This window comes from Oryctolagus cuniculus, chromosome 7, assembly GCF_051225735.1.
Source record: "Oryctolagus cuniculus isolate XC-2025 breed Fujian yellow rabbit chromosome 7, ASM5122573v1, whole genome shotgun sequence".
NCBI lineage: Eukaryota > Metazoa > Chordata > Mammalia > Lagomorpha > Leporidae > Oryctolagus > Oryctolagus cuniculus.
Genome location: NC_142873.1, coordinates 42,565,439 through 42,578,171, shown reverse-complemented (window position 1 = coordinate 42,578,171; position 12,733 = coordinate 42,565,439). Strand labels below are relative to the sequence as shown.

The following is a 12,733-nucleotide window of genomic DNA, read 5'->3' as shown; positions in this document are numbered from 1 at the left end:
TGGCCTGCGTGGGTGGAGGGATGGTGGAAACAAGGCTGGTGAGATTTTGGGCTGAAAGTGGAGCTGTTACTCCTGTTGGCTGTGTCGCTGGTTCCTGATATGAAATTCCACTTGTTGTCTTTCTTCCTTCCTGCCCAAACCTGGGCTCATCAGGGATCCGGTGAGGGGACTGGTTTGTCTGCCTTGCTTCCCCAACCTAAAAACCTGACTGTGAAAGAGACTAACAGGTTGCTCCTGCCCCACGCCTTCTCCCGGAAACCCTCGGATGGCCCCTCTGAGACTAAGCCCTCCAGACTGGGTTCTAAGACCAAGCCTTCCTCTCTTGCCCCTGTTGTGGGCACTACAACCACCACTCCGTCGCCCTCTGCCATCAAGGCTGCCGCCAAGAGTGCTGCCCTGCAGGTGACGAAGCAGATCACGCAGGAGGAGGATGACAGCGACGAGGAAGTAGCCCCCGAGAACTTTTTCTCCCTCCCTGACAAGGCTGAGCCGCCGGGAGTCGAGCCATACCCTTACCCTCTCCCCGCCGTCCCTGAAGAGCTGCCTCCAGGCACGGAGCCAGAGCCCGCTTTCCAGGACGACGCAGCCAATGCCCCCCTTGAATTCAAGATGGCGGCAGGCTCGAGTGGGGCTCCTTGGATGCCTAAGCCTGGGGACGACTACGGCTACAATCAGTTCTCCACATACGGCGATGCCAATGCTGCTGGTGCTTATTATCAGGTGGGTAGGGGCCCGGAGGGCAGGCCTGTCAGTGCCAGAGGCCCCTGTGCCGTCACCTGGGTGGAACGGAACTGACCTGCTGCCGTCAGGCCTCGGAATTTGCTACGTGTGTTCTAAACCCTGTGATGTCAGGTGCCCAGATCTTAAAGTCTGGCAGGGTGAACTTCGTAACTAACACTTTTATTCTGAAATCGCAGCCCTGTGTGGGAGCTGCTGCAAGGTGTAGGGAGAAGGGAGGGGGCCAGGTGCTGAGCCCAAAGTACAGGAGAAACTCAGGTGTGGACGAGAGGACAAGGCAGCTGTGGCCTAGGTTCTCGCAAGTAGCCCCAGAAGCGCCTGGGGAGAGGGAGAGTACTGAGAAAGCAGGGAGGAAGAGGGCAGCTGAGGAAGGGGTATCTGTGGGGCTGATGGAGAGGCCTTGATGGAGTCGGAAGCTGGGAGGGCGTGGCAGGTGCCCTGGAAGGAGAAGGCAGTGGTGGAATGCATCCTGGCCAGTGTGGGTTCTGAATCCCAAGCTCCGTGAGTTTGGGCAGATTGTTTACCTGCCTTGCCAAGTCCAAGACCTCAGCGGCAAAATGGGATATGATAGCAGCCTCATCGGGTTGCTGGGAGAATTGCATTAGCTTAGTATAATGGTGCCTGCAACATAGCAAGTACTCAATAAATGGTTATTATAACTATCTCTAGTCACATGCTGTATTCAAGTGTTATCTGCAAGAGGTATTTAGATTGTGTGGCCTCAGAGAAACCGTAGGATGCCAGCTTGTGACTAGATTTAAGAAAGAACTTTCTGGTAATCAGAGCCTTCTTAGTAGGAGAGGGCTCCCAGAGGTGGGGGGACTCAGCAGCCGGAGGAAGTTTGACTGCTGGCTGGGGATGGTTGGGTGACAGGAGTCCCCTTTGATCCACTGCGGTTCTCTGGTGTCAGTCTTATTTTCAGTCTAGGCGTGAAGAGGGAGGCCAGGTGGGCTTTGGGGGGGACCCTGTTCTGACCAAAGACTCTGAAAACAAGTGTGTTTCCTAAATCTTTGCTGTTAAACCTTGTTGAATGCTATAGGTTGTTCAGAGCTGGGCCATCTCCCTCAAGGTTGTTGTCAGAAGGAGGGAGGAAGATGATGAGTGACCTCTTTAGCAAAAAAAAAATAAAAAAATAAAAAAAAATGCTGTTAGAAAATAAGAAACCACTAATGTACATACAGCAAACAAGCAACACATTGGCACTCTTTTTTTTAAGATGTATTTTTTATTTTTATTTTTATTTTATTTTTTTTGACAGGCAGAGTGGACAGTGAGAGAGAGAAACAGAGAGAAAGGTCTTCCTTTGCCATTGGTTCACCCTCCAATGGCTGATCCGATGGCAGGAGCCAGGTACTTATCCTGGTCTCCCATGGGGTGCAGGGCCCAAGCACTTGGGCCATCCTCCACTGCACTCCCTGGCCACAGCAGAGAGCTGGCCTGGAAGAGGGGCAACCGGGACAGAATCCGGTGCCCCGACCGGGACTAGAACCCGGTGTGCCAGCGCCGCAAGGCGGAGGATTAGCCTAGTGAGCCGCGGCGCCGGCCTGTATTTTTTATTTTTTAAAGATTTATTTATTTTTATTTGAAAGTCAGAGTTATACAGAGAGAGGAGAGGCAGAGAGAGAGAGGTCTTCCATCTGATTCACTCCCCAGTTGGCTGCAACGGCCGGAACTGCACCGATCTGAAGCCAGGAGTCAGGAGCTTCTTTGGAGTCTCCCATGCAAGTGCAGGGGCCCAAGGACCTGGGCCATCCTCCACTACTATCCCAGGCCATAGCAGAGAGCTGGATCGGAAGAGGAGCAGCCGGGACTTGATCCAGCGCCCATATGGCATGCCGGCGCTTCAGGCCAGGGCGTTAACCCACTGTGCCACAGCACTGGCCCCAAGATTTATTTTTTAATTTGAAAGAATTAGGGGTGGGGGGACAAAGAGATTTTCGATCTGCTGGTTCACTCCTGAAATGGCCACATGACTGGGGCTGACATTGGAGTTCCATGTGCAGTTATCAACACACTGAGGTAGTCTGCAAATTGAAGCACTTTATTTTATTTATTTATTTATTTTTTGACAGGCAGAGTGGACAGTGAGAGAGAGACAGAGAGAAAGGTTTTCCTTTGCCGTTGGTTTACCCTCCAATGGCCGCCATAGCTGGCGTGCTGCGGCCGGCGCACTGCGCTGATCCGATGGCAGGAGCCAGGTGCTTTTCCTGGTCTCCCATGGGGTGCAGGACCCAAGTACTTGGGCCATCCTCCACTGTACTCCCTGGCCACAGCAGAGAGCTGGCCTGGAAGAGGGGCAACCAGAACAGAATCTGGCACCCCGACCGGGACTAGAACCTGGTTTGCTGGCACCGCAAGGCGGAGGATTAGCCTAGTGAGCTGTGGCGCCGGCCTGAAGCACTTTAAATAGGGAACTCTGACATGATTTGATTTAGAAATTAAAAAAAAAATTTTTGTTTAGATTTATTTATTTGAAAGGCAGAGTTACAGAGAGGGAGAGGCAGAGGCAGAGAAAGAGGTCTTCCATCTGCTGGTTTGCTTCCCAAATGGCTGCAGCAGCCAGGGCTGAGCCAGACCAAACCAGAAGCCAGGAGCTTCTTCTAGGCTCCTACACAGATGCAGGGACCCAAGCACTTGGGCTGTCTTCCACAGCTTCCCCAGCTGCATCAGCAGGGAGCTGGATCAAAAGTGGAACAGCTGGGACTTGAACTGGTGACCAAATGGGATGCTGGTGCTGCAGGTGGCAGCTTAACTCGCTATGGCCCCTCATTTAGACATGTTTTAAAAATTTATTTGAAAGGCAGAGAGTTAAAAAGAGAGATCTCCATTGCTGATTTATTCCACAAATGCATGCAGCAGTCAGGGCTGGGCCAGGCCAAAGCCAGGAGCCTGGAACTCAATCTGGGTCTCCCACAAGGGTGCAAGACCCAAGTATTTTTTTTTTTTTAATTTTTTTTTTATTTGACAGAGCTATAGACAGAGAGAGAGAGAGAGAGAGAGAGAGAGAGAAAGAGAAAGGTCTTCCTCCCATTGGTTCACTCCCCAAATGGCCGCCACGGCGCTGCACTGATCCGAAGCCAGGAGTCAGGTGCCTCTTTCTGGTCTCCCATGTGGGTGCAGGGGCCCAAGCACTTGGGCCATCTTCCACTGCCCTCCCAGGCCACAGCAGAGAGCTGGACTGGAAGAGGAGCAGCTGGGACTAGAACCCGGCACCCATATGGGATGCCGGCGCTTCAGGCGGAGGATTAACCATGTAAGCCACGGCACCCCCCCCCCCCAAGTACTTAAGCCATCACCTGTTCCCTCCAGGGTGCATGTTAGCAGGAAACTGGAATCAGAAGAGGAACCAAGACTCAAGCCCAGCACTCTAATATGGGCTGTGGGTTTCCCAAGTGGCATTGTATTATTGTGCCAAATACCTACCCTGACTCTGAAATCTAAACGTATCTATTGAAAACTATTACAGAAGATCAATACTCTTAATTGCTCTGGATTTTTATATTATTTTTTTGTAGTGACTATTAAACTTGTTTCCCATTTAACCCATTATAGGATGAATGTTCTTAGAAGGGCATCTCTGGGAGTTTGGGGTGAAGGTGGGAAAGTAGGAGGAGGCAGCCCTGTGGCTGCCATGGGGACCTTGCCCTCGCTCCACCCCCTCTTCCTTGGGAGTCCATGGCAGTAGCTGAGCAGCTTGTGTCTGTGGGGAATCAGATTCCTGAGCTGAAAATCTAGTACCATAAACCTAGTTTGTTCTCAGCTTTGTAAATCCCTTGGTTCCCTAACAGTGGTTTGTTTCTTAGCAGAGATCCACAGCCTGCCCACCCCCTACAGAGAGTCTGTTTGTGTCCAGAGGGCCTTGGGCGGAAGCAGAGCAGGATTGGCCTTGTACCCTCTCATCCCTGCCCACGGCACAGCGCCCTGGGGGCTGATGAGCGAGAGCAGTGGGGCTGAGGGAAGGTGAGGGGAGGAGAAAGCAGCAGGAGGCGCTCTTGGGAGGCAGCCGAGGGAGTGGGGCGCAGATTGAAGCAGGAGGGAGTGTCTTTATTCCTTGTCACGCTTTCCTAAAACATACCCATGTCTGCGTAGTGCAGATCAGGCAGCTGCAGGGACTGTTCTCGGAGCGCAGGGCAGGTCGTTGGGATCTGGACCTGCAGCTGGCCTGTTGGCGGGGACTGTGGGGAGGGCACTGATTCTCGCAGACCTCGTCCCCCTCACTGTGCTCTCAGTTGGTGTGGCTTTCTCTCTCCTTGGCTGCAGGATTATTACAGTGGTGGCTACTATCCTGCACAGGACCCGGCCCTGGTTCCCCCCCAGGAAATCACCCCTGATGCCTCCTTCATCGATGACGAAGCAGTAAGTGAACCATTGTGGCCTCTGGGTTTCAAATCTTAGCACAGCTGTATCAGTTAGGATTAGGTGGGGCAACATGTGACTGAGAAGCTGTACAAAATGGTGGCGTATATAAGGGAATACAGGAGGTTTAGTTGGCCTCATAAAAGAAGACCAGAGCTAGGCAGGAGGTGGGGGTAGCAGCTCCATAGAGTTGTCAGGGATCAGTCTTTCTGTGATCATAGCTTGCTCTCCCTGGACTGTGAGAGCAGCCAAGCCTCAGCTACCATGTCGGGATTGGAGGTGCAGAAGAGGAAGGGGTGCCTTCTCTTCCTTCCTAGGAGACTCTTGAGGGTTCCTGTGGAAGTATCCTTTTTTTTTTTTTTTTTGAAGATTTATTTATTTAGGGGGCAGAGTTACAGACCAAGAGAGGGAAGGACAGAGAGAAAGGTCTTCCATCCACTGGTTCACTCCCCAAGTGGCTGCAGTGGCTGGGGCTTGGCCAGGCTGAAGCCAGGAGCTTCTTCTGGGTCTCCCATGTTGGTGCAGGCCCCTAAGCACTTGGGCCATCTTCCACTGCTTTCCCAGGCCATTGGTAGGGAGCTGGATTGAAGTGTAGCAGCTGGAATTTGAAGCAGCACCCATATGGGATGCCGGCACTGCAGGCAGAGGTTTAACCTGCTGCACCACAGCGCCAGTCCCAAACGTGTCGCGCGTCCTCTTGCATCTTGCTGACTAGAATTTGTTCGCATGCCCATAGCTAGTTGTGGGGGGGCTGGGGAATGTGGGCTTCCCACTGGGTGGTAGCATGCCTAGCTAAACTCCTGGAGAGAATGGGTTTTGGGAGACCCCCAGCAGCTATGTTAAATAACCCCTGTGTTTCACATGACTGTCCCCCTGCGGAGCCTCTGGGAACCTGTGTAGGAGGAATGGTGCCTGCTGCTCTGGGGTCACGTGAGAGCCCTCGGGGAGTCACAGCCTGTCAGGAGAGAGTGGAGACCGCTGCTGTGTTGGTGTGGAGGCTCTTGGAGACGTAATTCTCCTCCGCCTGCCTTTTCCCGGAAGGGTGTCCCTCCTGCATGCTCGGGCCTGGGGTTGATGCCGTGCTCAGCCGCTCCTCCAGGTGTAGTTTGTGTGGCAGGCTCCATGGTGGGGTCCTTTCTGACCTAAGCCCAGGAGGCAGCTGGGAACGCGTCCACTGGTGAAAGTCAGTATCTTACAGGTAGAGTGAGCCCAGGGGGCCTCACTAACATTCAGACGAGGACCTTGGTCTCACGGAAGTGTTTAGGTTTTCTGGTTTTTGTTTTTTAAAGATTCATTCATTTATTTGAAAGGCAAAGTAACACAGAGAGGAAGAAAAAGAAAGAGAAATCTTTCAACCGCTGGCTCACTCCCCAAATGCTCACAACAGCCATGGATGGACCAGATTAAAGTCAGGAACCTGGATCTCCATTTGGGTCTCCCAGGTGGGCAGCAGGGACCCATGTACATGGGCCATCACCTGCTGCCTTCCAAGGTGCATCAGCAGGGAGCTGGATCAGAAGTGGAGCAGCTGGATGTAAACCACCCTCCAGTATGGCATGCTGGCATTGCACGTGGCAGCTTAACCTACTGTACCTCAATGTCTGCTCCGAGTTTTCTGTTTTGGATGTATGGGAGCACCTCTCTGACTTCTCTGGCTGACTTGGGGTGTGATTTACGTCTTTTTGAAGCATGGGGAAGAGGAGCTCTCTCCTAGATAATTTGCTGGCCCTTTTTTGGTTTTGTTTTTTTGCGCCCCCCTCTACCCAGCTCAGTTCTCCCTCGCTGACAGCTGCTCTGGTTTGGAGCATTCTGATTTGGTGATGTGGAACCAGTGAGAAGGAATAGAGATGAAAAACCAGTGTTTAGAGGAGAGATCCTTGAATTGTTTTTTCCTTTTTGGCCCTGAATTAATAATTTGAAAACTGTGTGCAGTCCTTTTGGGCAGTTAGAATTTATATGTAATTAGGGAACCAGTTCATACTCTTGGTTCTTTGCACTCACTTGTTCGGGGAGACCTCTTGCTTCCCTTCCCCTGGCTCAACGAGACCTTCTGAGAGGTGGCCTTTGGTCTGGTCTGCAGGCAGCGAGGTCAGTGGCAGGTGGAAGGAAGTACAGCAAGGAGGGGACTTGCAGGCGGTGGGCTTGTCAAGGTCACAGAGCCTTCCGTAGACTCCAGGTCCTTAGCAGCGTCTCCTGATCCCTCACTCAGATTTCTCACTGCTGCATTTTCTTTTCCAGTTTAAGCGGCTACAGGGCAAGAGGAACCGGGGGAGGGAGGAAATCAACTTCGTGGAGATCAAAGGTGATGACCAGCTCAGTGGGGCCCAGCAGTGGATGACCAAGTCGTTGACGGAAGAGAAGACCATGAAGTCGTTCAGCAAAGTGAGTGAGGAGAAAGGTCCAGGGGGTGGTCAGCGTGGGAGGCTCCAAAGCAAAATCTGTTCTCTTCCCCGTCCTGTCCCCACACCCCATTGTTACTGTCACCACTCCTTAGCACACACGGGCTGCCCCCGGTGCCAGGTCTGCACTGAGCCTCTGAGAGTTGCTGCCTTCTAGAACTCTGCAGCCTGAAGCTGCCCTCCAGCCGGTGCAGGAGTCCGCTGCTGGATGGAGCGGCTGGGCAGAGCTCTGACGTGTGCTTGCTCCTGCCCCGCTGGTTTGCCCTCTCTGCAGCCCCGGCCCTCTCTCATCCTGAGAAGTGGGGCCTAGCTCGGCCCATCTTTTCGGTTACAAGCTTGCCACCCCTCTCCTTTGTCCTTGTAGCCTGCCACCATTTTGTCAGACGCATTTCTCCTTCACATTTCCCTCTGCACACGCCTGCCCTGTCAGTGCTCGGTCTCAGTGCCGTGAGCGTCTCTTCACTCAGCAGCTGAGTGCAGCAGATACGGACATTTGTGTGCCTGCCACAGTGGGGAGGACGTGGGGAAGCCTTGGATGTGCTCCCAGCACGAGCAAGGCCAAGGTCGAGGATTTTATTCCCTTCTCCCCTCGCCCTCCCATTTGCTTCGCTTTGTTCTGTGACCACAGATGGCCATCGGAGCCCTGGCTGTTTGTTTTAACTGAATGCTGGCGGTCATACAGGACAGAGCAAAGGATTGTGGTTAGATCAGCTCGGATCCATCGCTGTTTACTGGAAAAACCACTTTGGTGAGCAAGGCCGAGTAGCTGCAGGTCGAAAGTGACGACACAGTGATGGCTGCTGTTGGTGCTCACTGCGGGCCAGGAGTGGAGCTGTGGGCTTTAACGTTGTACCTGCCACATGGGGGGGACACCACACAGCAGCAAGGGACAAGCATTTGCTGTTTTCCCAGTTCCAAGTTTTCTTCCCACCATCTCTTTGTGTGGACCTAGGTTTTTATTTTTTATTTAATTTTTTTACTTTTTAAAAGATTTATTTATTTGAAATGCAGAGGTACAGAGAGGGAGAGACAGAGAGAGAGAAATCTTCCATACATTGGTTCACTCCCCAAATGACTACAATGGCCAGGGCTGGGCCAGACCGTAGCCAGGAGCTGGGATCTTCTTCTGGGTCTCCCATGTAGGTTCAGGGACCCAAGGACTTGGGCCATCCTCTGCTGCTTTCCTAGGCACATTAGCAGGGAGCTGGATCAGAAGTGGAGCAGCTGGGACTTGACTGGTGCCCATAGGATGCTGGCATCTCAGGCGGTAGCTTTATCTGCTGTGCCACAACACTGGCCCCAGACCTAGGTTTTTTATTTCTTTGAAAGGTAGAGCTACAGAGAGATTTTCCATCCGCTCGTTCACTCCCCTGATGGCCACAACAGCAGGAGCTTTGCCAATCTGAAGCCAGGAGCCAGGAGCCTCCTCCCGGTCCCCCATGCAGGTGCAGGGGCCCAAGGACCTGGGCCACCCTCCACCGCCTTCCCAGGCCATAGCAGAGAGCGGAATTGGAAATGGAACAGCTGGGACTCAAACTGGCGCCCACATGGGATGCCAGCACTGCAGGTGGCCGCTCCGCTTGCCGCGCCACAGCGCTGGCCCCCAGACCTCGGTTTTTAAAAAGCAGCTGTGATCCCTGCCATGGAGGAGTTTGAGAGCGTAGTTGAGGTTCGAGGACAGCACAGATGGATTACCTAGGAATGGAGGAGACTCTGGAGATGAGTTTCAGGAGTGGGGTGGGGTTGATTAGGAAGCTTCTAGCCTGAAATGACTCTCTCAGAGGACAGGAAAACCACAGAATGAAAGCCCAGGCCAGGATAGTCTTTAACAGTAACTCATTTGCGTCCAAGTTTGGTTGGGGGCTCAGTACAGCTGTGGGTGGGGCCGGGAGACGGGAGAGTGGTGGAGTGCCTATGAGATTTCTAAGCCCGGGGAGCTGCTGGCACTAGAACTGGGGGGCGGGGCCTCAGCCGAAGGGCACTGGTGAGAGAGTTCAGTGAGCAGTAGGTAGGAGATGGCGAGACCTTTGTGCCTACTGGGGCCAGGGTGCAGGGATGAGAGGGCCTAGAGGAAGGGGTGAGGAGCTCCTGCGCCCGGCACCTACACTGCCCTGGACACTGCAGGCAGCAGCATGGGTGTCAGGCCCACTGTGGACAGAGCCCTGCGCTCGGTGCCGGAGCTGAGGTGGGGTTGAAGCAAGCCGGTCCTGACCTCACGAGTATTTCCGGTCTGAAAGGGACGTTAGCGGCTATTTCAGGCAAGTATTCTGAGCTTGGGTTTTTTGCATAATGGCTTCTGTTTGATGAGCATACAGACAAAAACAGCTGCACGCTGGCTCTTCTGCCCCAGGATTTGGGCTCTGAGGTTGATTTCCCAGTGCTCAGCTACGCTGTCTGCGGGCGCAGGAGACACTGCTTTTCTTCCCGGGATTAATTGCTGTTTTCATCCCTTGCAGAAGAAAGGTGAACAACCAACAGGCCAGCAGCGGCGGAAACACCAGATCACGTATCTGATTCATCAGGTGAGAGGGCTGAGGTCCTGGCTCAGGAGTTAGGCTGCTCAGAACTTGGCCCACTCTCAGGCGTCCTGCCTTGTTCTCCGTGCGGCCGCTAGGGGGGGATGTGTGCTTCTGCGGGATGGGACTCTACCTCTGCCTGCAGATGCTCGGGTGCCGGGCCATGCAGTGAACTCCGTCAGTGAGGATTCAGATCGCCAAACGTGACTGCAGAGGGCCTGAACTAGTTTATCTTAGGATCCTTTTAAATAGCAGTTTTTCCCCTCATAATTTAAAAAGCTTGAAAGTTGAGTTGCCAATTTAGCAAAAACATCTACTGGAAACAAAGTTGGTTTTATATTTTCTACTTCTGTGGAGGGAAACATCAGCACTTTTGATTGAGAATTAGAAATAATCCAAAAAATGTCTCTTCGAACTAGACTGTGTTCTTGGTTTTTATTTGCTCTGAGCAGGCAGCTTGCAGGTATTTGTCTGACATTGAACATCCTTTTGAGGCCTACACAACTAAATGCTGCCAATGACAGACATGAGTAAGACCTTCCCCGGCTCTGCCCAAGTACGGACGTTTGGGTTGGCAGCACAGGGGCAGATCTTGCTTCCATCTGCTTGTTGTACGTTCTCCGTCCTCTGGGGAACCCATGCGCACTCTTTTCCTAGGTTGCGATTTGCATTTGCCCAGGCAGAGTCTTTGTCAAACCCAGATTCTCAACACTGTGGCTGGTGTCAGATAACCCTGGGGCTCGGGGAGCCTGTGTTCCAGGGTGGTGTGTGTGCATTCCCAGAATGCAGTGCAGAGCCGGGAGTTGTTGAGACAGAACAAAGTCGCCATTCTTGTGCCACACGGTTTTGCACAGCTGGCGAGGCTGTCGGGGGTCCCTCCTCCGCTCTGCCCAGCACAGCAGCCCAGCGGTGTCTCCAGACTCGCTCGCTGTTGGGTGGTGGCCTCCCCTCTCTGCCGCTCTGGTCTCTCTCTGAGGGAGCGGACGTGTTCTCCTATAAGATGCCGAATTCTAGTTCTCGCTTGTCCGTTTGCCACTTTAGTGTTTCAGCTTTAATTCTTTTAAGATTTATTTTGTTTATTTGAAAGGCAGAGTTACAGAGAGAGAGCTTCCATCCACTGATTCACTCTCCAAATGGCCACAAAGGCCAGGGCTGGGCCAGACTGAAGCCAGGAACCAGGAGCTTCTTCCAGATCTCCCACGTGGGTGCAGGGGCCCAAGCACTTGGGCTGTGCCCTTTGCTGCTTTCCCAGGCATAGTAGCAGGGAGCTGGATTGAAAGTGGAGCAGCTAGGACTTGAACTGGTGCCCATATAGGATGTTGGCACTGCAGGCGGCGGACTTACTGCTATGCCACAGTGCCTGTCCCATTGGTTTTAATTTTACCAGGAGATATATCGGGATTCCTGAGTATTTTTTGTGGTAAAACCTTGTTAGCTTCTGAAAGGGATGATTTCGCTTTGCTTTCTTATAGTCTTGGCCTTCTGCTTCTGTGTGGCTGAGGGGATTTGCGGCTTTCCCTGTAACTCTTAGGATCGGGGACTGTTTTAAAGTTGGGGAGGCGCGATGGAAGTGTCTCTCAGGATCCCCGTCTGACTGCCCCACCCTCCTTCTTGCTGCAGGCTAAGGAGCGGGAGCTGGAGCTGAAGAACACCTGGTCGGAGAACAAGCTCAGCCGCCGTCAGACCCAAGCCAAATACGGATTCTAGGGCTCTGGAGCTGCTCGCCCCCAGGACCGCCTGCCAGCCCAGCTGGCCTGGCCCCCGGCGCAGCCTCTGGGACCCCAGCTGCTCCAAGCCCAGGACCTTGCTCCCTGAGGACCCAGCCCTCGCCTCTGCGAGAATGAACATATTTGATAGATTTTTCTTACCACAAGTTAGAAAATTCAGCTCCTTTCTGTCTTGGAGCTAGCAAAGGCTCGAGCCATGCCTAAGGGGAAGCGCTGAGGTCCGGGACGGGCGCTCTGCTCCCTCTGCGTGTGTTGAGATGGTGACCCCTCCCCGCTACTTTTTTTTTTTTTTTTAAACCAGGGATGTCTGTTCAAATAAAACCTTCAGTCTGACAGACACCGGCTGCCCTGTCGCTGGCGCTCCGGGTTGACCACGTGGAAAGCGCTCCGCAGGCCGTCTGAGCTGCCCGCCCATTGCCGAGCTCAGGCGTCTCCAGAGCCTGGGGGAAGTCGGGAGCTCCTGGGGCACGAAAGAGTGGTTAGGCCTGGCGCTGCCTCCAGCAGGGAGTGCAGTGTGGTGTCTGTCCCCAGAGCCGATTCACGTGTACCCTGCTGGTCACAGGCCGAGAGCTCAGCAGCTACACAGATAGCTTGGAGACTTCAGGTCCCGACCAGGCTGGGGAAGGGAGGTGGCGGGGCCTGTAGGCTGCAGCGAGCTGCTGGGCACCGCGACAGGACCTGACGGATGGCATGACTGCTTCCTGTCAGGGCAAAGGTCAGGTAGGGCGGGTCACGAGAGCAGCATGCAGATCATAGCCCAAACTACCCCTGACACGCGGCAGAGGGTGCAGGGCTCCAGGATGCGGCTGGGGGAGCCACTGACCAGATGTAGATACCGGAGACCAGTTCCAGGAGCACCTGGAGAGGATTGGTGTTGGGTGGTCCCCGGGACAGAGAGGCCAGGAGGGCAGTGTGAGGAAGTGGGGGGGGAGGCAGGAGTGAGGCGTCTCCCGTGCCTCTGGGTCTGTGTGCTGGGGTAAGTTGAGGAGTCTGTTTC

At 53.7% G+C, this 12,733-nt stretch overlaps 1 protein-coding gene across 1 annotated transcript in view; it reads left to right on the top strand.

Annotated features, from left to right (window-relative positions):
• Positions 1-12,075, top strand: part of PRCC (proline rich mitotic checkpoint control factor) — a 30,109-nt gene extending 18,034 nt beyond the window's left edge. Inside the window, exons 3-7 of the mRNA XM_051858531.3 lie at positions 154-720; positions 4,999-5,094; positions 7,333-7,476; positions 9,950-10,015; positions 11,630-12,075. Coding sequence (XP_051714491.2) covers positions 154-720; positions 4,999-5,094; positions 7,333-7,476; positions 9,950-10,015; positions 11,630-11,716 — 960 coding nt within the window. The 3' untranslated portion in view covers positions 11,717-12,075. The remainder of the gene's footprint in view (positions 1-153; positions 721-4,998; positions 5,095-7,332; positions 7,477-9,949; positions 10,016-11,629) is intronic.
• Positions 12,076-12,733: the final 658 nt, after the last annotated feature.